We start from the raw sequence: 27,333 nt of genomic DNA on the forward strand, positions 1-27,333 counted from the left end.
CTTAGATAGGACAATGTCACTCACATTCTGTCCAGCCGTTGTTGTTGATAACTTAATACCAGTCCATGCTTCACTCACAAATAGGCATCGCAATGCATCTCTCTGGCTGTACATGCTCTTCAAAGTAAGAAATATCATGGCAAACCGAGTGGCTGCTGGTCTTACAAGATCTTTTCCACCTGTCTTATCCCTCATTGCACTAAGAAGCCTCCCATGTCTATAAATGAATATGGTGACACGCCTAGCATGGGCAATAGGCTTCTTAAATTCCTTCAGCTTCCCTATGTCCTCCAACATAAGATCCAAACAGTGTGCAGCACAAGGAGTCCAATACAATGTGGGAATTCTCTCCATCATGGTTGTTAAGGCGTCGCTAAGGCGTCTACGCAGCGGTAAGGCACTGCCAGAGGGCATGGCGTCTGCCACGCTTGGCAGATTGCGTAGGGCGTTCGCTTTTTCCATAAGGCGTCGCTAGGGCGTCGCTATGGCGAGTAATCTCGCTATGGCGAGAGACAAGGACGCTGTAGAAAGAGAAGGGAGGAGAGAGGTGCGAATTTTGCTAGTGGACCCACGCACGAGAAAAAGATTGGGTGTCGTACCTTTGCGCGGGAAGGAAAGCAATCTGGCGCTTCTTTTTGGCGCCAGAAGGAAAGTAGCGCTAGAAAACAGAATCAGATCAGATCAGATTAGATCAGAGGGCCAAAGGAGGCAGTGACGACCCCACAGTGACCCCATCCTCTAGCGACGGCAAAACAACGATCCTGGGATAGTGACGACCCCACGGCGACAGCAAAAAGATGATCCTTCTCAAGGACGATCAGGTACTTCTTCTCGTCTCCCCAGCTCTGCTTCTTCCTCTGTTCTTCTTCTTCCTCTGCTCCTCTGCTTTGTTGTGACCATCTCTCTAAATCTCTGTTCTCAAAATTTACTTTTTTGATCTTCATCTATTGATCATCTGCTTCTCCTGTGTCCTCTCCTCTGTTACTTTCCCCTCACTCCCTGGCCCAGTCCTCTCTCCTCTTTATTTATAGCAGATTGATGCTCTTCTCCTATGAATATTAAACTAATGTCTAATTAAATGATTATTATACATATCTAGTTGCTGATATCCATGATTAATATTGTTGCAAAGTTTGCTTTTGCTACTGGCAGATTACTATATTCAACTATGCATGTGCAGTTGTGTTCTAGTTATAGATTAATATATTTAAGTATGCATGTGTAGTAGACAGTAGTGTGGTGTGTTGATGGTAGATTAGTATAATACTCTAATGTATACATTGTTAGTACTTGCTGCCTTGATCTGCTAATTTTGCTTGTTAGTTGCTACATCAGTTGTATATTTTATGTCAGTGGGTTGTTTTATGCAGCAGCCAAGATGACAAGTTCAGTTTCAGCCTCTGATGCTAATTATGATCCCATGAAAGATCCAAAACAAAGGCCAACAAATTCAAACGATCCAGCTTGGCAGTATGGCTATTGGACGACTATTGGAAATAGAGACTTTGTGACATGTAATCTTCGTGGAAAGGTAACTAAAGGCGGGGCTACAAGGCTGAAGCAACATCTTGCAGGTGGCTATGCAGATATATTAGTGTGTAGTAAAACTACTGAAGCACTCAGGCAACAAATGCATGATTACTTCAAGAAGAACAAGAGAAGCCGACCAATATTCTTGGAAGAGGATGAAGGGGCAGAAGAGGTGGAGGGTCTAGCAAATCAAAATGCAACCACATCCTCTCTTGCACTAGCTGTACCTTCTTCTGCGACAGCAGCAAAAAGGAGGGCAACCTCTAATTTCAAGGCTCCGGCCACAAAAGATGCCAATCCAAAGGAAACCAAGACGGTTGCTCCTATGATTAGAAAAACACCTGAAGAGATTGTGGATGAGCGCCGTTCAGGTCAGTTCCAAAGCACTATGGAGAGAAGTACGAAGAGCAAGGAAGATAAGCACTATGTGGATATGCAATGGGCTTTGTGGTTCTATGAGTGTGGCATACCATTCAATGCTGTAGCCTCAAGGCAGTTTGAGATTGCTTGTGAGGTCACTGCGCAATATGGTTTAGGCTATAAGCCTATGAGTAAGCACATGTTGAGAGAGCCCTTGCTTCAAGACTGTGTGAAGGAGACAAGTAAAATGAAGGTTGATCATGAACTAGCATGGAAGCACTATGGCTGCACCCTTATGTCGGATGGATGGACCGATAGGAGGGGACGCCACCTAATTAACTTCCTTGTAAATAGCATGGAAGGGACCTACTTCTTGGAGTCTGTTGATGCATCAAGTGAAGCACATGATGCAACTATGTTGGCTGATTTGCTAGACAAGAGAATTGAGATCATTGGAAAAGACAAGGTTGTGCAAGTTGTCACTAATAATGGTGCTAACTACAAGGCAGTGGGCAAGCTTCTAATGGAGAGAATTCCCACATTGTATTGGACTCCTTGTGCTGCACACTGTTTGGATCTTATGTTGGAGGACATAAAGAAGCTGAAGGAATTTAAGAAGCCTATTGCCCGTGCCAGGCTTATCACTACATTCATTTATAGACATGGGAGGCTTCTTAGTGCAATGAGAGAGAAGACAGGTGGAAAGGATCTTGTAAGACCAGCAGCCACTCGGTTTGCCACGGTATTTCTTACTTTGAAGAGCATGTACAGCCAGAGAGATGCATTGAGGTGCCTATTTGTGAGTGAAGCATGGACTGGTATTAAGTTATCAACAACAATGGCTGGACAGAATGTGAGTGACATTGTCTTATCTAAGGAATTTTGGACCTCACTTGAAGATTGTCTTAGAGCTTCAGCACCATTACTTATTGTTCTTAGGGCTGTTGATGGTGATGAGAAGCCTGCTATGCCAGAGGTCTCAGCTCTAATGACACATGCGAAAGAGAAGATCAATCTGAGTTTTCCCACACAAAACAAGAAAAATTTGCTTAAGAAAATCATGTACATCATTGAGAAACGTTGGGTAAACCAAATGGACCATCCTTTGTATGGGGCTGCACTTTAGTTGAACCTAGGAAAATTTTTCAACATTGTTAAGAGTGGAGATGATGCTACTGCTACTAAGAGGCTGCTTCACTGATGTGCTTGCAAAAATTGTAGAAGATGATCAAATTAGAAACAATATTGATAGACAAGCCATTCTTTATGAGAACCAAAGAGGAGATGCATTTTCAAATAAAATGGCAATCGCCAACAAAGAAAAAATGGTGCCTAGTAAGTTACAAAGTCCTCCATTTCTGTTAGCTTATTTCAGAATATATATTTTGGTTCTAAATCCTAGATTGTGTGCATTTATAATTTAGTTGACTGGTGGTGTGCATATGGTGGTCATGCTATAGACCTTCAACGCTTCGCAAAGCGCATTGTTAGTCTTTGTGCTTCTACATCTGGCTGCGAGAGTAATTGGAGCACCTTCGAATTTGCGAGTCAACAAGATTGTAGCTCTGATTTACATTGCTTTACTTTTCTGCAAGTTATTTATATTCACTCGTTTTGCTTCCCTTGTTATTTGACTCCTTACAGATCCATACAAAGAAAAGGAACCAGTTAGTGCATAAGAGATTAAATGATGTAGTTTTTGTTGCATATAACCGGAAGATGAAAACTAGGTTTCAGCTTAGGCATGAGAATGCTGGAAAAAGCTATGACCCTTTAGTCATTGAGGAGTTTGATTGGGACAATGAATGGGCTGATTCCTTACATGAACCAATTCAAGGTGCTCGTGGATGTGACATTACATGGGATGATGTTGATGAAGCTGTTGGTGCGTCACACTCTATTCGAGGTTGCAATGTTCCAAGGAGAGCTCACAACCGTGCTGATCCAATAACCTTTCAATGGCGCTCAAGGAATTCAGCAATGGTTGAAGAAGATGAGGAAGCATATGTGCAATCTGATCAAGAAGATGACGAAGAAGATCCACACGATGATGCAAACGTGAGCGATTGTGATGAAGCTCCTGGTGGTACTGAAGATGGTGAAGGAAGCATGGATGCTACTAACAATTTGAATGAGTTTGATGATGATTTCTAAGAGATCAGGATTCAGGAATCAGGAGTTGCCCGTATAATAATTTTGTTTAGAGTGTGGAGTGTGGAGTCATGAACCACTATTATCTTTATATGCCATTTGGCCATGATAGCTCCCACTATTTTTGCTTGCATACTATGTTGTTTATTGCTTGGTATTTTACTATGAACTTATTGCTGCCCAAATGTTTAGTACTTGACTTTATACTATGCTGTTTATTGCTTGTTATTTTAGTATGAACTTATTGCTGTACAAATGTTTAGTACTTGACTTTACTTGTTCCTCCTGTGATCTGAATTTATACTTATCTAATTATGTTGCTCATTATTCATGTGCCATACAGTTGGGGAGCAGCAATGGTAGGTCAGCTGCAAATGTATATTTAATTTGTTATTATTAGGTTATTTTGTTTGTCACTTTAATAGTTTTTGACCGTCTAAGGCGTCGCCTCGCCTTACGCCTTACCGCTATAGCAGTAAGGCAGTGTGAGGTCGCCTTAGGTCGCCTTACCGCCTTAATAACCATGATAGGCACGTCTGATCTTCTGGTCCTTGTATAATATCGTCAATTTGCTCCATGGACAAAGTGTATAGTAACACTGCATTCAATTTCAATATGGGAGCAAATGGAGGGACCAAAACATTTTTACAGTAACCTATCTGCCAATAAGAACTATAGTCCTGATCTTTTCGCTTTTGTTTGTGTTTATATGCCAAAATTTGAATTTTTAATTTTAAATTCAGAGCTGATTTTGGAGTTTTCTCATCATTGTTTATTTTTATCCTTGGCTTTTAGATCGCTAATTATTTATAAATTATTCTTTGTTTATAAATATGTTGTTTGGTTTTTTTCTCAAAAATGTCATGACCACCCCTATATTATTTACTCAACAAAAGGAAAAAATATATTATTTGTCCATAGGTAAACTACACCTCTGTCCGTTGTACATATTCCTCTATTCAAGAAAAAAAAATGAATTTTTGGGTTTGAATTTAGACATAAGTAGATTTCTTTTTTACGGACGGAATACACCTCAGTTACATATCCATGCACCACGTGGGGGCGTAGTAGCCATAGTTGCAGACTTCAAGTGCCCTAGGCAGTGGGACAGGGACTCGGTGACAACAACCATTTTAGACGTTTATCCTATCTTTTCGCTTAAATTTTTAATTTTAAATTTAGAATTGATTTTAAAGCTTTTTACTAAAGTTTATTTTACAACTTTAGCTTTTAGATCTCTAAGAATATGTATATAAAAGTTAGAAAAAAAGTTTTATTAACAAATTATTTTTTATTTGTAGATATGTTGTTTGGCTTAACTCGCATCACACAGAGACCGTGATGGACGATTGAAAGAGGACGAGGCCATTGTCATGCGGCATTCAAAGGATCTGAAGTCCCTCAATGCCCATTGAGGATGCCCAAGATGTGATTTACAACAACAACAATTGGGAATACAACAGTTGGGAATTCATGAAGAGACGATTAAATAAGATGAAATTAGCGCTAGGAAGATAGATAACAGGAACGTATAAAAATAAAAACACTTCGAGCCCCAACTTTTCGCTTTTGGTTATGTTTATAAGTCAAATTTAAATTTTAACCTTAAAATTAAATTTGATTTTTGGGTTTTTTCATCGTGGTTTATTTTTAAGCATTTGATTTTATATCGCTAAAATACATATGTATATTTTTTTATTCATAAATTATTTTTTATTTGCAAATATAACTTTGTCTTTTGCTAAAAAAAACAAATGATCACCGCTTCATTTTTTTAACTAGCAAAGCGCCCATACTTTGCAACAAGAGAAACTAAAAAACTAATCTATACATTGAACTTTTAGAAAAATTCAAAAAAATTCCTTTTTTTCCTAACTTTCATTTTTATCGGTCTTCTCTTGTTCAGTATTCATTCAAATTGTGATCATGCAATGCCACTGATGATGGACAAAAAAATGGATGAGAAATATAAGCCCTTTAGGATTTTATTTTCTATAAGTAAGTTGCGAAGATATATATTACTCAATTATTTTTTATAATTTGGTATAACTTTGTGCCATCATTAATGTTTTTCCATTGAAATGTTGATTATATAATTAATCGTACTGTGATCCTATTACTCAAGCACAATCAAACATATGTTTTCTATTACCATAAAAATACTAAACATCCTACGATATCAGTACTATTTATGTTACACCAAGTATATAAGTTAAACCATATATTATAAGTATAAAATTATTCATTTATTTACATCATAAATCCAAAAGAAAAAGGGAAAGTGATTGCTCTTAGGCGTGTCAGTTATTCTCCACTTGCTCCACCCCCAACTCATGTGTTAGTTATTCTCCGCTTGCTCCACCCCCAACTCAACCTAACGCTCGCACGCAACTTGATGTCATCCCAGGCTCCTAGCCGCTGGACCCGTCCCCCTTCCCAGTCATTGCTGCTGGAGCTGGTGGCAGTGATGTAACAGGCAGTTACATCATTTTTTGCTGTCGAGTCCAACCTCAACTTTCCTGTCAAATCTGGCAAAGCTCAAGGTGCTGTGGAAGCAGTTGGAGATAGGCTATAAAGCGAGGCCAAGAAGCCACACATCCTCGCTACGTCGTGATGGCCTCCCTCATGGTAAGAAACCTCCAAGGACCAAGGATGGGCTAAGGATTGGAAAGCTTTTCTTTAAAATCTTTTTCCTGCCCTTCTTTGCTCTCTCATTCTATTCCTTTGTCACCTCCAGTTGATTTTGACTTTTTATTTGCTCACTGAAGTCCTGATCTTGCTAAAGATTGGGTTTCTTTTGGGAGAAAATTAGGTTTTGGTTTGCTCCTTTGATTCATTTTAGTTTGTTTGAATAATATCACACATAATGCGTGGATGGAAGTGTTGGTTGATTTATTCGGTTAGACACCGGATAAAAGAAATTAGAGATAGAGACCGGTTTAAGAAATTCGGAATCCACCATAACTGATTTTCTACGGTGTCCTACTCCTACTCAAACAAGAAATTCGAGATAGAATAGGAGTCTGTTTCGGTGATCGGTAGAATCAGACTCCGAATCAAATACGAGATAAACCTCCGACTCCCACTAGCGATATAAATACAGAGGAGGGACGCCCAAATCCAACGTGCAAAATTTATAACCCTAATTGCCCGATCACTTGGAGCTGGAAGGGAGTCGTGAGGTAATCTCAGGACATTGCAGGTAAAGACCCGAAGGCTGTAGGTTTAGAAGTGATCACCGGCTATCTAATCTCGTCGGGAAGGAAGGGAAGGGAATCAGATGGCTTCATCTGTAGGTCAATATTTAGTTTTCCACATTTGAATTAATTGGTGATCATGTATAGATTAGGGTTTAAATTGCGTAATCTGTTTTTATGGATGAATTCAATTAATCAAACATGAAGTAGACGAAGGATGATGGTAGAGGTGACGGATGGAACAAAATTGGATTTGGTGCAACTACAGTGGTCAGAGATGGAATCAGCATGTTTAATTTTTATAATAGTAAAGATATGAAAAGATTAATCGATGGGTTGAATGAGGCCTGCTTCTAAAAAATATTAATGGACTAACATCCCCACTTTACTTATGCTATAAGTCAGAATTAAAATTTTGACCTTAAATATGGAGTTGATTTTAGATCTTTTTCATCGCAGTTTATTTTTTTAGCCTTTATTTTAGATCAATAAGAACATGTATATAAAAGTTTTATTTACAAATAGAGAACATGTCATTTCACCTCCCACAACTCTTCTCTGAGTCCGAATTACATCCCTCGATCATGAAATGCGACACTCTAAGTGGATGACGTGGACGCTGACCATGGTCCAACTTACGACTTAAGCAGCTCGGAAGGGAACAAATCCCCAGGATGGCTTCTTACACCGCGCGACGAGCAAGACCAAGCTTGCTAGTGGCGCAACACAACCATGGTGGGTGAAAGCGAGTGCCGAACACAACCATGGTTGCATCTACTCTGTTTCCATAGCTCTTACCGCTGATCATCGTGTCACTTCCCGCGACAGATGACCACGACTAGTCCCATGGTCATCGACCAAACCCGCATAAGTTGCAGCGCGTCTACCGCCTCTGCCGCCATCGGCAGGGATAGTGGGCGTCGGATGGTGACGCCGCGTGTCTCCAGATTCCCGCCGTCGGTGACGGGCATCATACCAGGACCCCCCACTGTGTCGTACACGACGACACGCGCGTTCACCTCCAGCTACACCTCCTTCACCTAGACGCCCTCCGGTGCAGTATACAGCGGCAGGGGCGGGCACAGGATTTAAAGATTGAGTATTCGAAATATTATAAAATAAAAAAGTATGTTATACTTAAAATCTCAATAATTGACTCTTATAACGTTGAATGTGATAGTATGATATATCATATATGTTTTAGATAAAGGAAGCTTTTATTGATCTTAGATGATTACATCAAGGTGAAACAATTACTCGAAGACCACTTCTGGTCTCTGCATAACTAAGATGCACACAGCAAAAAACTAGACACAGGCGTAACCAAGTATTAAAAAATAGAGCAAATCCTAGCTAAGAAGAAATCCTCAATCTAGATTGCCACCCATAGTCCTGGGTAAAAAACTCTGTGACCACCGGTTCTACTTGGTGAGACACCATAAGCATTGTATTCCGTGATCCAGGCTTCTAGAGGAGATCCCATGTACGAAGCCAATGAATAATTATGAAAATAACCTGGAAGGGATGTAGACCAAAAAAATATCAAAATCTTGGTGGGAAGCGGCGCATACGTCCATAGTTATGTTGCGGAAAATCTTCCATCTTCAACTTTGGTTGGCATGGCCACATTGCAATATACGGCCTTCCGATGGAATCTTGATCATTAATATCATATCGTGAGATAGGAGTCCTCGATGCCGGATCATGCTATATACAGTATATGCCACCATCATTAGCTTCATCACTAGATTTAAATTCACCATTTGACATAAGAATATCACCAATCTCGAGATCTGGTGGCAATGTGCTTGTCTCATAACCACTTACATTCTCATAATCACCATGATAAATCACCAATTGCATATGAATATGATTGCAAGAATGATTGAGATTGCCCTCACCTTGAGTTTCACCTTGATTTTTATTTTGAGTTGTCTTGTTTGAAGCAGCTCTTTCTAGAAGAGATTTCAGATCAACGGCATGCCCCTTGTTCCTATTTATTTTGAGAGCTCAAAAGTAACGGTGTATCGTTAATCATACTACTATTGTCACATTTCACGATGTACAAAATGAAGACAATTAATAGTTCATGGTTCATACCCGCTTTTTTAGAAGAGACCAAGAGAACTACAGAAGGTAGACTTAGAGCAATCCTAATGCAAAATACTAGTCACGATTTCTAGACCCCATGTCAAAAAGAAACTAGTACTAGGTATCACTCTTACACTGCAAACACTTCTAATTCACATATGAATTTAATGTTACTCATTTCTTTTCATGTATTGGGTGTTGTGTAGAAACCATGTCTCGTGCAAGATATGGTTTCCTTCTCTTTCTTCATTAACTCACTTGTCACATCATCTTTTATCCTAGGTGGCAGCTCATTTAATTCTATGGACACCATCTACGTCATTGCATTGTTAATGCCCTTAGTACTCTTGTAGTAATAGCTACAACCTATAGGCAAGTAGGCAATTGAAAGTGCATCTAGCCCCTAATCGAGTTTTGGATGATTAATGACAAACTAGTCAAGCACTTGTGCACTAATGAATTTGTGATGCGAAGAAGAAATGTCAGTTCATCAAGGATTACGCAAATTGTTTGACTAAAGTGATCCTAGATGAAATTCGACGAAGTTGAAGACCTTTTTGACTTTGAATCATAGGAACTTCGTACTATCAAGAGGGGTCACAAGAGTCGTTATTAGGGATGGCAGTTTTACCCGCGGGTACTCGACCCGATGGGTATGGGTGAATTTTTTGCCCGTGGGCATGCTTGCCCGATACCCGAATACCAAATGGGTAGCTGCCGAGTTTAAATTTTTACCCGTGGGTAACCCGTATCTGACCCGATATATATAAATGCTAAGTTTAGTTGACACAATGACATACATACAATTTGATTTTGGCCCATTAGCCTTTTTGGCCCAAATTAGCCCATATAAACAACCATATATATATATATATATATATATATATATATATATATATATACATACATACATACATACATCCCTTTCATTGTGTAGGGTTTCCCCTTCTCTCCAATCTCAATCTCTGCTGGTTGAGTGGCGGCGGCGACCAGCTGTGGTGGCGGGATGGTGGGGCGGCCATCGGTGGGCTCTAGGCAACGGTGGGTCGTCCACGCCGTGGAGCAGGCGGCCGGTGACTAGCGGCGTCCCCGGGGAGCAAGCGGCCAACGACATTCGCTGGGGAGCACGTGGACGGCGACGTCTGCAGGAGAGCAGGCGGCCGACGCCGTTCATGGGGGAGCACATGGACGACGATGTCTACGGTGGAGTCCCGGTGGTGATGGAGGAGCGGACGTGTGAGCGACGATGACAGAGGAGCGGGCAGTTGGCGGGTACTCGACGAGTACCTGATACCCGTTGGGTATGGGTTTGGGTACGGTTTTTTGCCCACGAGTCATTTCGGGTATGGGTCGGGTACGGAAGTGCGGGTATCGGGTTAGGTATGTTCCTACTCTACCCATACCCTACCCAACCCAACCCATTGCCATCCCTAGTGGTTATATGCATCCAGCCGAGTAAACTGTAGAAACTTAGGTTTTAAATTTCCAGAGTCAGAGCCGGACAGTCCGGCCCCTGCTCATAGCAATCTCCAAAGTGTTGGTCGGACGATCCGGCCCCTTGGTCGGACGGTCCGGCCCCTTGGCCAGACGGTGATCTAGCCATTGGAGAGGCTCCCAGTTCAAACCTATAGACTCCTAGGGCTATCCTAACACCTCTCAAGCCTTCCCAACTAGTTCTAACACCTCCTACGGTGATTAAAGTGACAATCAAGGCTAAGGATGGTTGTTTAGTTAGAGTGTTCTTGAGGGCTTTACTCTTGAAGATCATGGATGCATATGGTGGTGCTTGGGCTTATTACTCGGAGGTGATCTCCTAGACAGATAGGTGTCACCTACGAGTATCCAATTGATGTGGGTCGTCTGGGAAAGTTTGTGAAGGTTCCACCTATCCTCTGCAAGAAAATTAGGTAACTTGGTAGTGGATACTTGGGAAAGTTTCATAATGTTCACAGTTGATGCTATAATTTGAGCTTAAATGATAAACAATTGGCAGAGCTTGCATTCGAATGACTGCTAGAACCTATCAAAGACAAGTTCTTTTGCCACGATTTTGCAAGTTTGGCCTGATCTCGGTTCGGTCTAATCTAGTAGATTGCGTTTATCAGATAGTTTGTATCAGATCAATGTATTTTGCTCATTGTTTTATCGGAGTACCAGCTGATAAGTTATCAGTCATCGGCTCATTGGCTTGATAGCGATCTAGATCTGTTTAGTATCTAGGTTGACATTGCTAGGCGTAATCTTGAACTATCTCAGTTGAGTCCAATCTTCTATGATTATTCCTAGTAAGCTAAGTTCGATATTTTATAGATCTCGATTGATTGTCTGTCGTTTATAGCCGATGATCTTTGCCGATCTACATGTTCATTATATTTATATCAATAGAGCAGCCGATTGCTTTACTGAATTATTTTTGTACCAATCGGCTTGATCGGCAGTTATTTATGTTGCATCGGCTTACGAGAATCACACGCAAATTGGTTTTAGCCAATCGCAGCAAAGCATTCATTGTTTAAATTATTCCAAGTAATTCATCAGCTTATTTATTAGCCTTGATCTTCGTGTTTCCTATGATTATATCGTGCTTGACTACATACTGTCTTAGTAAAGTCCGATCTATGTATGTTTGGTTTGATATGGTTATAGGGGCTCGTCTGATCGACAAAGCTTAATAAGTAACTTAGCGGATTACATTGGTCTAATATTTAATTCAAGTCTATTTCTATCAACTTTCTAGGCGATCCAAGTTTTTTACAGCCGATCGTTCATTCTATCGGCTAACCATTACAGCATCAACATTCGATCGGCTGGATTTTTCGTTACCTATAGGCTCGATAGTCGATCAGCTTGTTTTATCGTTCATCTTATCAGTTGAAGGATCAAACTGACTGGCACGCACGCGCACCTTCTATGAATTTAGGCCCTGCATTGGAGCTATCTAAGATTGAGTATCAGGCCTTCGTGTGTGACACGTCGAATCATTTTTGACATCAACACTACTGTACCCACAGGACACAGTTCCACTACACTTGAACGTGCGCTGACGTGCCACCATGACACACCGAAAAGGAAACTGTGATAGGACCCATCACATGACCCTTCATATTCAATCGCACCGCACTTTAGATTTCACCCCCTCCTTGTCGAGGAGAGAGAAGGGGTTAATGGGCGGGCCTTGTCGAGGAGAGAGAAGGGGGATGACCGGCTAACAGTGGGCCTGACCGAGGGGGAGAGAGAGGGGACAGAGAGGGGTGGCTGACTGGCGGGGCCTGCCAGTTAGAGGGAGAAAACAGGGGAGGGGAGAGAAGATGGCCGGTGCTTGGCGGGTGGATAGGGCGACGAGGACGACAACGATGGTGCAAGAGGAGGCAGCGTGAGGACACGGCCGAAGGGAGCGGCGGCGTAGGACCGACGCGGCGGGGACAGTACGCGAAAAGCACGGGTGCACTCGGGCATGGCTTGGCGATGGCATCGCCGAGGGTGAAGGCGCAGGATGAGAGTGACAACGACGGCGAGCGGCGCACACGCGTGACGGTGGTACGAGATCACCTTGGCGACGACAACGACGACGAAAACGGGAAAGGAGAGGGGAGGAGGGGCTCACCAGTGGAGTGGAGGGCGGCGGTGCATCATCGAGGAGGCAACACACGTGGTGACAGGGGCCGGCGGCGAAGTTTGATGGTGACACGTGGAGTTTGGGTATGAGCTCAGGCGGTGGCATTTGGCAGTGGTGGGGAAAAACTAGCTCGACGGCGGCGGCGGGGTTTAAATAGGAGGGGGGAAGCTTCGCCGGTTTGGAAAGGGGAGGAAAGAAGGAAAGCGTGGGTCTGGGTTGGATTCGGGGCGTGATAGGCGGTGGCGGCGGCGCCGAGAGGGGGCCGAGTCGCTGGGGAAGGGTAGGAGCTGACGGGTGGGGCCCACCCGTCAGTGGGGTGCGGGTGCGTGCGCGCGGGGAGGAGGGGAGGTGGGGTGAAGTGACCCACGTATTCCACTTCCGAGGTAGAATACCGGTCTTGACACATTACTCGATAAACTCCATTTATCAAGAAATATGTCCATCTGAGTAGCATAGCAGAAACATTAAATGGTTCCGATTATTATAATACCCTAAAAGTTTAGCTAAAGACAACTCGAGCAACGACAACAAAAGATACAAGCCATAAGCTAGAAAGTATGAACAACAAAAGCACTCCAACTACTAGTATTACTAATGATATTTAAAATACTAATGTTCTACTTCTACTACACCTACCATGACAACGCATCACACACTACTGCTCGTCGACCTCGACGTCATCATAGAGTCCTTCCAGACATTCTTCCATTGGCTACTTCTCTTCCGCTCCTTCAGTATAGTCTTCTTCATTTATTTCTAGTGGTTCAACATCTATATCCAAGGAGTTAACATAGGGGATGAGTACAAAAGGTACTCAACAAGACCATCAATAGCAATGCAGTGTTTGAATGCAATAATACAGGATCCAAGATCCTTCAAGGAATTCCTAATAATTTTGGCAATTCTTTCTTTCAAAATCTCCAATTTTAATTTGAAAATCTACTGCACATGAGGTACCACAGGGTAGAACCTCCGATAGGTTCCTTTCATGCCGTGTTCGTAGTTTCTACCCGAAATAGGGAGTGACATATCACAATTCAATACACTCTACAGAGGTGTGTCGCTATACCCACAGACGTCTTAAACCTTTTAATGCCCACGCCCGTCGGCGCTTTAAGCACACTGCACGTTGTATGCCGGCAAGGTTAAGATCACAAGCTTTTCATCAATCCCATCTGTCAGTTATCTCTGTGGATGATCCCCGCAACAATAGCAGATCAATCATCGGATCCCGCAACAACGGCAATCCACATCATTTAGTCGGATCCTGCAACAACAGCAATCCTCATCGCTAACCCACGCTCACGGAATTAACGGAAGTCCTTAGCCCACAGGATAAAGCCATTAAGAAAGTATTACTAAGCCAACCCGTCCCATTCCAGGTCATGTGGTCGACACGATCACTACGGCGCTTGCATACCAAATGGCAGTTGTTAGTTAACCTTATGATATACTCCACAACACACAAGTACCAGTTGCCAACAAATAAGATCATCAAGGAGTTGATCCACACACACACACACACACACACACATATATATATATATGTATATATATATATATATATATATCCATGCACATAATTAACATGTGAAAGTAAAGTTCTGGTTTTCTATGCAATGGTGAGGGTTATATAAGTTGCAAATACTCGAAATAACTATCAATATGATCAAGAGATGGACTTGCCTGGATAGAAAACACCAAGAGTGCCTCCGGATTCAGTCGAAATGATTGACTCCTCGGGAACTCGAACTTCTAAAGAAAAATACGGAAGACCGAATAAAGACGTATTCCAAACGTATGATCTATACGCATGCAATGCACATGACCCAATACATTTTATTAAGTAAAACCTTGGTTCAGATTGTTAACTTAAAATGTATACTTCAAGATATTTAAACCATGATACTTAAGTGATTTATTGAATATTACTTAAAAAATTACTTTATTTAATCAAGAATATGATGAAATTAAGAAATTAAATATCTGAACAGTACAATATATAAATTTACAATAAACAGTTTGGAAAAGAAATGAATTAATTCATCTGCTCAAGTTTTATTACTGTAATTTCTAGAATCAATTTCTTTAAGCAAAAGCACTACTAAAATGACCCAAAAGTACTAGTCTCACTATACGACCTCCTTACTTGCATCGTTCTTCATTTATCTCCCTTCTTCTTCCTCATGCTTGCTCTCTCTCTCACACATACATACGTTGTGACCTTGCTGCTGCTACTGCAGCTTCATTTCTTCACTGCTGCTGTTGTGATCTACCTCCAGTGACTCCTCTGCTGCTGCTAACCGAAGCTCCAAGCCTCCTGCCAAGCTCCTCACTCTCTACTGCTCTATACCTTTCTCTCTCTATTTCTCTCTCACCTGGATCTGGTTGCATGCAGCTCCCATGGCCGTCCGCACCTAGCTCCGATGGTGGCCACTGTGGAGAAGGCCAGTTGCAGTTCTAGCAACTCCGGTGACCCCAACATTCACAAGTAATTTCACTAACTCCAGAATCCCCTTTTCCCCCTTTCTCCTGCTATACAGTACATGCACATATATATATATATATCCTCCTCTAAAATTCCTCACTGTGATTGTATAGCTGGGATGTATATACTACTACTACAATCTGACATTTTAGTTCCTATAGCTCTAATTTATTGGTTCAGAGTGGTTGCTAGGTTCAGAATAATTTTCCTCTAATGCAGTGTTCTGAAATGATGGCTACCTCTAACTTCTAAAGGTAATTATATTCCAGAAATTATGACTAAATACTTATAAGGTTGATATACATACTAATAAAATTAAATGAACACTCTAACTATGTCCGATTCTTATGCATGCTCTATTTCTCACTAATAGTTTCATGAACCAATATTTATTTCTACAGAACTATATAACAGCACACAAACCAGCCATGATTGTCCATCTATAAAAATATGCAATACTTTTCTTTCAACCTAAAATCCAGATTGATGTAAATTTATATTCATCTAAAATACTAATGCTATTGATTAATATGCAGTATCCCCTCTCCTTTGTTTTTAAAATTTTGGTTACCTCTTTGTTGCTTCTATTCTGGTAGTGAAAGATGTGTGGTATAACTTTTCTCCTTTGCTTCTACTGTCACTTCTCTGGATCAGAATGATTTTGCTACAACAATCTTCTCCTCCTTGGGGTGGGGTACTTGCTCCTCCTAGAGCTGGAGCCCCTGTTCTTCCTGAGGCTTGCTGGTCTTGCCCTCTTCTTGCTCAGATTTTCCTCTCTTTAACTCTCCTTTGGTTGTACTAACTTCTACGGCTGTGCTGTGTGAATTGATTTGGAATGGCTTACTAGTAAGACTCTGGTTATGGTGAATTTGAGAGATTTTATTACTATGAACAGTGTTTTCTAGATGACTCATCTACAAAGAATTTGCTGGCAGCACTAGAGCTTGACACCTCACATTTGCATGCTTAGTGGAAAATTGAGAAATTTTACTGATTTCTAGAAAAATGGAAATTTTGGTAAAATGTAGATATTTGATACTTTTTCATTCCAGCCCCTAATATTTTCAAAATTCAGGAGGTAACTCTGAGTTTAGGGACTGATTTGTGATTGCCCCAAAACTCAGGGTTTTCTAGAAATTGAATATTCATGGAAATTTGTAGAGATAGTTCATGCTACTAATTTTGTGCCCCTGTATGGTTTGGTTGCAAAATATATGGCATGAATAACTCACAATATTTCTATGGTTTCTAAAAGATAAATTCTGTAACCCTCCTAAATTAATTTGGTGTTAGAAGAAACACCACATTTTAATTAGCTACTGTACTTTTCATAGTGATAGACGATGATGTATCCTTGAAATATGAAAGAAGAATGTAATATGCATATGTAAATGAGATAAATGATTTTATTTATCTGATTGTGTTTTCCTATTGTGATGATATGCATACGAGTCGGTCTTCTTACGCGAAAAAACCAAACCACAACGTGGCAATTAAATGAATTAAAAAATAGTGCCGTTACATGGGCCGTGGCTGGGCCGTGGCGGAGGGGAGGCTGGTGTGGCTGGGCTGGCCCGAGGAAGGAAGGAAGGGAGGAGAAAAAAAGAAAGAAAGGGAGAAAAGATTTGGGTTGCGGCCCAAATCCGAAAAAAGGAAAAGGAGGGAAAACAGAGAGAAAAAAAAGAGGAAACATGCCAAATTTTAAATAAATTTTTGAGGCAAGTTTTATCATTTGAATTTTAACTTTAAATCCAGTTAATGATTTCACAGTTCCTGAGATATTTTAGAATATTCCAGTGAACTTCGATTTAATTAAATTAATTCATTAGAGGGGATTCTTTTCCTGAGTTAATTAAGCCAATTATTATTTAACAATTTCTTTTATTGATTTTGGCTTGGGATAGAAAGTTGAGGCGTGGTAGGCGTGAACTTGAAAACCTGAATTGACCTCGTGGGAGAAAGCTAGGTGAGGAAAGGGATCGAGAGAGATCCCACTCGCAGAAGTGCCTCAACGGAGAGTTGGATCGAAAGATCTGAACTTCCGTAGAAAAATTCCTCATGTCGCTATCTTTCTTTCGACCGTTATTTTTGTTGTTTTGGCTTTTATTTCCTCCTATCTTTTGCACACTTGCACTGCACGTTCCTAGAAACAACACTACAAAGGGGATTATCAAAATTCCTCTTTTGCCTAACCAGACGGTCTAGCCAGAACTCCCAGACTCAAGCCAAGAGCGCTGACCAAACGGTCCGGCCTACTAACCGTTGTGATTTGAATTGTTTTTCAAAACGCCTATTCACCCCTCTAGGATATCCATCTAGGATTTCAGCAACGACCAACGACACTACTGCCTTGCCGGCTTGCCCAAATGCCCGACTGTAGCTAGCCTATGACGGTAGTGACACCCCATGCCCGTCACCCCTGTGATGCCCGCAATGTCATCGCCGGCCCAGGCACCTAGCGCTTTGTGCCCTCTGCCGACCATGGGCTGCTACCATGTCCGACCACCCCCCGTCAGTCGCCACTCGCCCGGCTCGATAGCCTAACCCTGATGGCCGATACGGTGACCCCACTTCACCCCACACGTTCTGGCGGCCCGCAACTGCGCTGCCAACCACCGGTGACCTACACCCCTACTCAGCTTCTCCCGAACACACACATCAACACACGAACACAAGCCAAAGCTGGCCAAACATAGGGTTTAGGAAAAGATGGGTTAGTGAGCACTATTAAATGGGCCAAAAGAAGTAGGGGTAGAAAAAAATGCCCAGTCAACCATTTTTTCGTTTTCTTGGTTTAAAATAGGCATTTTTTTTATTTTATTAGTTATACATATGATATATATATATATATATATACCAAAATTCTTAGGTATACATTTGAATACCCTTGAATCAATGTGGGCCCACCACTGTACAATGGCACGAATACGTAGGTTGTGTCCTTCTCGAAGGTCACCTTGAAGGCCACACCAAAGATATAGGGGTGTCGTTGTCCCAAGTGCGATAGAAGCAGCCGCCCGGGGTGATAGCCCTGATGCCGACATTGAGGTGGTTAGTTACTACCTTTGTCTAAGGCCCTGTTTCTTTCAACTTGGAATTATTATAATCTAGATTATTGGGTGTAAGCTGAAAGAAACAGACAACTTATTGAATTAGCTTATTATAATCTTGAGCCTAGCTTATTATAATCTGATAAGCTCATTTAGGTGAGCTTTTTCTAGCTTATTGGGTGAAAAATTACCCACCATGCCACTCCACTCCCTTTTCAAACTTGCAAACCCAATAATCTAGGCTATAATAATCTAGGAAAGAAACAACTCACAACTTATTCTACTATAGATTATAACAATCCAGCTTATAATAATCTGACTTAATAATCTAAATTATAATAATCTTAAGCTAAAAGAAACGGGCCTAAGTAAGATTATAGTTTTGTATTATTTATATTCAACGTTTGACTGCCCTTTTTATTTTAAAAATATGATTAATATTATTATTATTATTATATAATAAATATAAATAGAACTTACGTGTGATTATTTTTTAAAATATTTTATTATATATTTTTAAAATAAGATCGACGATCAAACATTAAACCCGGAAATTCACGAGTAAATTTAAATTTCGACGGGCACCGCAGAAGTACAGATTTGTTAGCAGAAAAGAACAGGCCCAAAATGGGCTTCAACCCGGAAAGCACGGCCCATTAACTGACGGGGCGCAACCAAAACCCAAAACCCTCGTCGTCTCCCTCCCTGCCTGCGCCGCCGTTCGTCGACGTCGTCCTCCGCGCCTGCGCCGCCGGCCGCCTCCGTCCGTCGAGGTATGCCCCCCTGCTCCCCCGCGCTCGTGATCAATCCCTCCATCTCCTTTAGCTAGCTTCCCCTAAGCCAGAGGTCCCTGCTCCATGCGCTGCCTCCATAGCTTGCCTCCTCCTCCTCCCGCGGGAAAATATCGATCTCGACAGTCCGACCGCCGGCCGCCCTCACCGATCCCCATCCCTCCCGCGGCGGTGCCAGCGTCCTGCTGCTTCCGCCGCAACTCATCTGAGCGGGCCTCGCGTCAACCGACCTCCCTTGGGGGAGCTCTCTTTGCCTCCTCCTCCTCCTCCTCCTCCCACCCTGTGATGGATCGGAGTGGAGGCGGAGATCTACCTGGCTGATTTTGTTTTCTCCGTAGGTCCTATCTTTGTTGGACTGGTTCGATTCCAGTCGCCTCGATCTGATTTGCTGCTCCTGGCATTTCCTTTTTTACTGCCAGCAATCCACGAGTCCGCCGGAATTGTGGTAAAGTGCGTCAATTGCTCTATAGGAATGCAACTCTTACCGTTGCTTACTGCTCTGTTGGAATGCCCTAGTTGCAGAAATGGAATCCCGTATGATGTATATTGATAGTGTACTCTACTAACCGTACTGCACTGCATGGACAGTACATTTTGAGAATGGCGTGGAGTCAGAATGCTAGAAAGCCCATAATTGGGCTTCTGTCCCGTGCTCAACAACACGCTGCTCGGGGGTACTCGAATTCTGCGTTCCAGGCTCATCTGTCGAGCCGCCGTGTTGAACAAAGTGGTACGCTTCTTAGGAGATTCAGCTCTGAAGTGCCTGCGTTGGAGCAAATCAGTCTCATTAAAAAGCTACGGGAGAGGACATGCGCTCCAATCAAAGATGTCAAGGCTTCCTTGGTTAGTTGCAACTGGGATATTGGTTAGTACTTCTTGCTGATTGCATTAGTGTAACTTGATTGTCCTTTTTGTGTCCATTAGTCCTATCTCAGTGTGTTGATTTCTTTCAGATGCTGCGCAGAAGGACCTAAGAAAGAGGGGTGTGGCTCTTGCTGCCAAAAAGTCTTCACGGACTGCAGCTGAAGGTCTGCTCGCTATTGCACAAGATGATAAAAGGGCCGTTGTGGTTGAGCTTAACTGTGAGACTGATTTTGTGGCAAGAAATGATGTTTTCCAGTATCTGGTTAGTTTTGCTCTCAGTATCTGTATGCCATTCCTTATGCCTTCGTTTTAATGTATTATCTCATATATGAGCATGTAAGTATACATTGTCATATCAGAACATGAATAAATAGGACAATAGGACCATTTTACCCATGTTTTGGCTTGTAGTTACTTTTGTAGGTTTAGTTCGAGTATATTTCAAGATTATGCCCTCCTGCAGCTGTATTCTTTAATATTTTTTGTTAGTTGTGTATCTTGGAGGATTTTTTTTTCATTGTCCATAGTGTACTTAGCATAACTGCCTTGATTGTTCATCCATGGGCATGCACAGTTTCAAGGTGGCTAAATTTTATATATCAATTTCATCAAACACACAGGCTTCTTCACTAGCAAAATTGGCTTTATCAGCAAGGGATCCTGGTGAATTGGTCTTTCCTTTTGGTCCCGAGTATTTGGAGGTATGCAGTTATCCGTATGCTAATTTGGGTCGTACAACATTTATTGTCTAATTTGTAGAAGCTCCACCAATTTACCATGAATTTATTTGGACTCAACATTTCACTAATTTGAAATGAATGGATCTACATTTATATGAGGTTGCACTGTTTTTGTTAAAATCCATTTTAACAGGTCCCGCGATCAATTTCATGCTATTTTTTCTATAACGGCATATCTTTATCTAAGCCTACATATACCGTCTTTTCATATAGTACGGAGTTACTTTGATGTACTAATAGAGATATTAGGATCATTTTGATATTATTTTCTTGTTGGATAGAAAAGGAAACAAGTTATAATGGTTTAACTTGTTAGTTATGTGACTGGAGATGCCATGATAAATTTATCTTGGCTCTAAATATTGCTACAGAGGATGCTATATGGTGATTCTGATTTTGGTATTACTATAATGCAAATGTTTCCAAGCCAGTATTAACAGCCACATTAAAGTTTTTGTATCCTCTATAAATGTGTCTTGCTTGTTTTGACTACATGAAGATTTTCTTAAAACTGGTTGTCAGATATTTGTTGGGATAGTCTTATTCTACGTCAGCTCCTTAGAATACCTACTGTACAGCCTCTTCCTCCACTGCATGTCACTACAATTATGGACTACCTTGCATGTGCATCCATGCACTACACACTCCAATGGTCTCTACCCCATCACGCTGTTAGTATAATCCATGTGCTAGTTGTTTCCTTAGCTAGTTAGTGGTAGTAAGTCAGTAGAACCTTTCCTTCAATAAGATCGAGACCTGCTAGTAAGTCAGGTCTCTTTCCCCTTGGTCAGTAAGATATAGACCTGCTAGTAGTAGTCAGTTCTCTTTTCCTTCATCAGTAATGTATAGACCTGCTAGTAGTCAATCATGTCTTTACTAGTAGCTGGACAACAGCAGCAGCAACAAGGTCATTTTAGGTACCAACTGAACTCGTAGTGTAAAGCAAACAAGAAAATCAGCTCACGCTGCACCAAAACTCTATCTCCTCTGCAGCTCAGGGCAATACCTAGAGCTACTGCAGCTCAGTGCAATACCTAAGAGCTGTCCTGTTCTGCCCAACGCCAACACACACCCCTGCCCCTCCCCGTTTCTGCTGCTGCCATATGCATGAATGTGGTAACAATGAGCCTAATGTAGACAGCAAAGGACATGCCCTCATGTGATTATGTCTGTTACTTCATGCTACAATTGAACAGTGCTGCATACGTGCGTATGAGTTGCTATCTCTTATTGTGCAATCATAGATGTGTGCCTGTAGTTATAGAATGTACTGTCATCTATTCGTGCGGGGTGGAAACCAACAAGATGGTGGTGGAAATTGTTGGTTTGACCAAGGTGGGATGGGGTCTGTGGTGGCTTTAGTTTGACTATGGGAGGTGGTTGTTGGCCATTGCCCTGGGTGATGGGGTGTGTGTATGGGAGGTGTATGGGGTCATGCCGCTGTGGTATTTAGTTCAGAAAAGGTTGGTGTGAGGAGGTTATCAAAAATTTATGATTTGTTTAGAGAAATGTATTACAGCTTCTTATGATGTGTTTGTCTTCTCCTGGTTTTTTACCATATGTAAGTGGATACTATAGATTTCTCCCAATCTTGCAGAACCTTAGTGTCAATCTAGATCATCCTAAACTCAGTGGGGAGACAACAGTCCAAAGTGCTGTTACAGAAGTTGCTGCCATGGTTGGAGAAAATGTCAAATTCAGAAGAGGTTTCATGTTGTCCACAACTGCACATGGTGTTATTTCCTCTTATCTGCACAATTGTCCCCAGCCAGGTGCATGAATGATAAGATCTCTGCTCTTTAGGTTTATATCAAGAATATAGTATGCATGTTTACCATTATTCTTGGCTAAGTTACCATTATTCTTGGCTAGAGTGCACATAACCAATGTACCAGACAAAGGCTTCTAGTGACTATTGAGTGCATAGTGTACTTGATCTTGCTTTATTTTAATCAGTTATCACCAATCTAAATTTGTTGAGCAACTGGACGTCATCTTCCTTAATTATAAATTGTAATTTATCAATTCTCAAAGTTTAGCATTTTTTCAGTAGGGTGCAAGCTCTTAGTTTACTTTTGTAAAACCATTTGTAGGAATATGACTGCAGCGCTATTTGCCTCTTATTCTGAGATGGCTAAACTTACAATTAATTTGATTGATTCCTGTCAGCACTCCATATTTTTTTCTTCTCCTGAAGTATGAAGTTCTTTGATGCACTTGTTCACTAAATGAGCATTCCTTTTCTTTTTCCACCTTAAGGTTTGGGTCGTCTTGCTGGATTGATCACACTGGAGGCAGAAGATAGCAATGCTCCCCTTGATGCTCTTAAGAAAGTTGGGTCATCTATTGCAATGCACATCGTTGCAGCAAAGCCATTGTTTGTATCAAAAGAACTGGTCTCTGCTGCAGCTGTTGAAAATGAGCGGGACATACTCCGGAGTCAGGTGCACCATTCTAAAGAAAATTCCTTTTCTTTCCACCAGCAAAATTTAGCATCAGTATTTGGTAATTCTATATAATTTGCTGTTAGCCTGTTACATATTAGTGTGAGATATCATATATTCCATAACATGTGAAGTGCTCTGATATTTTCTGGCCAGAACAGCTGAGACAGTTAATAATGACCTAGAATGAAAGGGAAATATGCATGCATTGCCACAAATCCTAACTTGTTAGGATTAAAACGAAAAGAGAACTGTTTACTCACAATAGAAGTACAACTCCGGTCGTGTTTTGTTTATGTAAGCAATAGGGAATTGAGTTTTTTTGATTTCGTAAATGGGATATCATGGTTCTTACAGTGCCGCCTAGGCGTCTGAGCGCCGTTGGGAAGAGTCGCCACCACGTACCGTTCTTGTTGACCTTTTGCCTTATTTTCATATTCCAATTGAAAATATAATTATATAAAATCTGTAGTATGCCTCTCGTACTCATGTGTGTAAGGCATCCCCTAGGCAATTGGGCCGGGGGGGGGGGGTGCCTTAAGAATACTGCAAGATATGCAATGTGTTGGGGATCAACCACCTCACAAGTCACTGAAACCGCTTGAAAGTTTCTCATATATTGAATAACAGACTAAGCTTTACAAGGGTATCATTTCCTTATACTTAAGTCGGTTGCTACACTAACCGGCCTGCTAGAGTACCAAACTTTATGGCTCAACGTTCAACTAATCTCCTAGCTGTCCGTTGGCAACCATTGAAGCAACTACTACAGTAGACTAGTAAAAACTGGTAAGCAACAGCTACACTGCAAGCTTCGTGGTGGACATACCATACTTACAAAAATCCAAATTGACTATTACTCCCTCCATCCCAAATTGATAGACGTATAATCTCTGGGCACTAAGACCAAGGATGAAAAAAATCTCTGCATGCTTAGCGTTTTTCCTGGATCTCATCACAAGAAAATTTAACCCATATGCTTATTATGCATGCAGTGAATAACTGCAAGGTGAATGCATGCATATGCATGGTTTCTATGCATACTACGGACTTTGCATGGCCCAGTAATGCACAGGGTACTAAGCAGCTTATTAGGTGGTTGGATTAATGCGTTGGTGCATGCATTTGAAACTAGTGTCCCTGCCGAAGAAAAATAAATATGGAACGGCTGCGTCTTGATGGTTCAATCTGTTATGCGCTGATCATTTTGGGATTTTTTTCATTTTGCTAATACGTCTATCAATTTGTGATGGAGTATTTGCTAATAGAATGAACGGCAACATGATCGTAATATATGGCCATTTCTGGATGTAGGAGTAATATCTGGATGATATCTTGTAGTTGATTTGTACAGTTTGAGGTTTGTGATTGAGTTATGCTTATTTTTACATGAATTAAATAACCATTTTTTATCATCTTCTAGAGATGTATGGACTACATTAATCTGTAACATGACAATGAACTGTATGTTATGTGAGATTTAAATGACACACTGTTCTGAAACCTGTTAGGCTGAAAGCTCAGGAAAATCCCAAATGGCCATGGATAAAATGGTAGAAGGTCGACTGAGAAAGTACTTTGAAGAAGTTGTGCTTTTGGAGCAAAAATATATTGCTAACGACAGCACAAATATCAAGGTGAGCTGATAAGACCTTTTGCTTCTTTTTTATGTACTACTATGAGTTGTGAATTCACAATTCATGATAGTTTGTTTCTTGATGTCATTATTTTCAGAGCGTGCTGAATGATTTGTCAAAGGAAGTTGGCTCAAAAGTTACAATTGGCAATTTTGTCAGAATGGAAGTTGGCGAAGGAGTTGATAGGTACAATATATTTTATCACATCTCTAGCTACTTGTGGATCTTATTAGCTGAGCAGTGTTGGGGTTGTTGGTAGGGTGGATGGTGATTTTTTTCAGATTATTCTTTTGCTGTTGTGCATATTGACCTTTTACCCTTAACAGTAGATGCACTATACAAATTGATGGCTCATAAAAAATTAACATGTTTTCTTTCCGGCATTAATTTGTCATGGAAAAATGAGAAATGCAAATTTATGGTTCTTTCTGATTTCCTCAGACTTCAGTTTAACTGGGCACATCCCCAATTCTTCATTACTTTTTCGCGCTGTATAATCAACTCTTAACCAAAATTTTGTGCCCATCAGGCCTAATGAGAGTCTTGGATCTGAAGCTGCGGCTCATGCTGCATAGTTTACAAGCTAAGATCGATCGAAAACGATCATTGAGATGTGCTAAAGTTTCTATTCTTCTGAAGTTAGATTTATTAGTTTCTTGAGAACTGTACTGTTTTTTTATGGGTTGGCTCCAACAGTACGGCTGTATTTTTCTACAAATGCCATTAATCAACTAGTTAGGAGTTTACAAGTCTCCGGAGAGTATTGTAACAATTCGAATCTGGTGACATGTTTCATCTAAACAAATAAGGCATACAAGGTTGCTGACTCCTGCAAAGCTGAAGGATCCAGTTTTAATTCAGTTTGATTATGGCTTTTCTTTATCTGGGTCTGATTGATCCGCACAGTGAATTTCGGACACCTTTTTTTTTTCTGTACTATTAGCAAATGCGTACAGTTTCCTTTTTATCACATCTGGATATAGCATATTTGAGTCAATATTTGTGTCATTGCAAAATATGGACACACTGGAAGCGTTATGTTCTCCCAGTAGTATGACGCGACCATACCAGAACATGATTTTGCAATCATATTGTACTCATGTTGCGATTATTCAGATGCCCCAAGCTACCAACCAGATTGCTCGTGATGCCGTGTGCCCGTCCATATTTTTCTCAAATTTGGGGACGATTGTTTGGCTTGAGAACCAAACGACGTATTTACAAGTGAAAAATAATTTGTGAACAAAACTTTTATACATGCCTTGTTAGCAATCTAAAAGCCAATGGTGAAAATAAATTATGATAAAAAACTTTAAAATTAACTCTAAATTTAAGGTTAAATTTTTTAAAATTTTGGCTTACAAGCATAATAAAAAAAGACAAGGCTCCCGGTTCACAGCCGTTCTGTGCAAAAATGTCCACTAATACATCCCATCCCATGATGCATAATCAGAAGATTCACACTTCGCATGTTTTCAAGACAATGCAGATCTGAACGAGAAAAAGAGGAAAAGAGAGGGAAAAACAGAAGGCTGCAGGATTGAGGATAATGTGGTCAGAATGCGTGCGAGTGAATGAATGAATGAATCCTTGTACAGGACACGACTGATCCGATATAGTAGTCTGTCAAATTATTACCTCATGTGCTGCTTGATTGCCTTTCTTTATCCAGCTTTGTCATCAGATCTTGATCTTCACTGGAAAAGGGAAAATAGATATTGATCTTGTCCCAGTGATCTGCAACCAGATGGTGTTGAAATTCTCCAAGTAGTATGGTCTCGTATCGGTTCTTGTGCTGATTGCAGCTAATTGAAATTCTTTGTTTCTTTATTACCAACTTCTGAAGTTGTGGATGAAGTGATCTAAATGCCAAGAAAAATAACTCGTGAATAAAACTTTTATATATATGTTTTTAGTGATCTAAATACCAAGGTTGAAAAATAAACTTCAATTCAAGTGCCCCAAAATCAACTTCAATCTAAGATTGAAAATTTAAATTTTCGCTTATAAACATACACAGAAACAATAAGATGGGATGCAAGACCGGTACAAAATCGAAGATCAGCTGCTTAGAGTTCATGTTAGCAACTCAGCGTACGAGTGAGGCTCCTAAGCACAACTGATTTGCCATATGTTTTTCTAAATTCCTTTTATAAAACTTCACTATATGGTTGACGGCCTAGTGACTTGGGGTTTGTTTAGTTTGCAAAATTTTTTTGTAAAAACATCACATCAAAACTTTAAACACGCATTTAGAGTATTAAACTTAGTCTAATTACAAAACAAATTTCAGATTCCGCCTGGAAATCGCGAGACGTATCTTTTGAGTCTAATTAATCTGTTATTAGCACATGTTGGTTCCTGTAGCACTTAT

General features: G+C 40.9%; 2 protein-coding genes across 3 annotated transcripts; both read left to right on the forward strand.

The window, feature by feature from the left end:
• Nucleotides 1-1,378: 1,378 nt before the first annotated feature.
• LOC102714944 lies at nucleotides 1,379-4,044 on the forward strand. Its single transcript, XM_040527148.1, has 3 exons — nucleotides 1,379-2,952; nucleotides 3,050-3,225; nucleotides 3,728-4,044. Exons 1-3 carry the CDS (start codon nucleotides 1,379-1,381, stop codon nucleotides 4,042-4,044), a joined length of 2,067 nt encoding a protein of 688 aa, XP_040383082.1.
• Nucleotides 4,045-15,110: 11,066 nt separating this feature from the next.
• Nucleotides 15,111-25,789, forward strand: LOC102712379 (elongation factor Ts, mitochondrial). 2 transcript variants are annotated; one of them, XM_006659281.3, is made up of 9 exons: nucleotides 15,111-15,436; nucleotides 19,863-20,139; nucleotides 20,228-20,400; nucleotides 20,759-20,839; nucleotides 22,476-22,650; nucleotides 23,138-23,322; nucleotides 24,834-24,959; nucleotides 25,057-25,145; nucleotides 25,489-25,789. In XM_006659281.3, the coding sequence occupies exons 2-9, from the start codon at nucleotides 19,875-19,877 to the stop codon at nucleotides 25,532-25,534; spliced, it is 1,140 nt and encodes a 379-aa protein (XP_006659344.1). In that variant the 5' UTR covers nucleotides 15,111-15,436; nucleotides 19,863-19,874; the 3' UTR covers nucleotides 25,535-25,789. The 2 variants fall into 2 exon arrangements, with proteins under 2 accessions (XP_006659344.1, XP_015695438.1); XM_015839952.2 differs by lacking the exon at nucleotides 15,111-15,436 and adding an exon at nucleotides 19,161-19,256.
• The last annotated feature ends 1,544 nt before the right edge of the window (nucleotides 25,790-27,333 follow it).

Source organism: Oryza brachyantha, chromosome 8 (genome assembly GCF_000231095.2).
Source record: "Oryza brachyantha chromosome 8, ObraRS2, whole genome shotgun sequence".
In the NCBI taxonomy this organism is placed as follows: domain Eukaryota; kingdom Viridiplantae; phylum Streptophyta; class Magnoliopsida; order Poales; family Poaceae; genus Oryza; species Oryza brachyantha.

Excerpts from the sequence above, each read along its gene's own strand:
- LOC102714944 (XM_040527148.1), top strand. The coding sequence starts at position 1,379 with ATGACAAGTTCAGTTTCAGCCTCTGATGCTAATTATGATCCCATGAAA. Across the intron at positions 2,953-3,049 it reads AATTTGCTTAAGAAAATCAT|AGTGGAGATGATGCTACTGC; the intron begins GTACATCATTGA and ends AACATTGTTAAG. Across the intron at positions 3,226-3,727 it reads CAAAGAAAAAATGGTGCCTA|GTGCTCGTGGATGTGACATT; the intron begins GTAAGTTACAAA and ends AACCAATTCAAG.
- LOC102712379 (XM_006659281.3), top strand. The coding sequence starts at position 19,875 with ATGGCGTGGAGTCAGAATGCTAGAAAGCCCATAATTGGGCTTCTGTCC. Across the intron at positions 22,651-23,137 it reads GCACAATTGTCCCCAGCCAG|GTTTGGGTCGTCTTGCTGGA; the intron begins GTGCATGAATGA and ends TTCCACCTTAAG. Across the intron at positions 25,146-25,488 it reads GTTGGCGAAGGAGTTGATAG|GCCTAATGAGAGTCTTGGAT; the intron begins GTACAATATATT and ends TGTGCCCATCAG.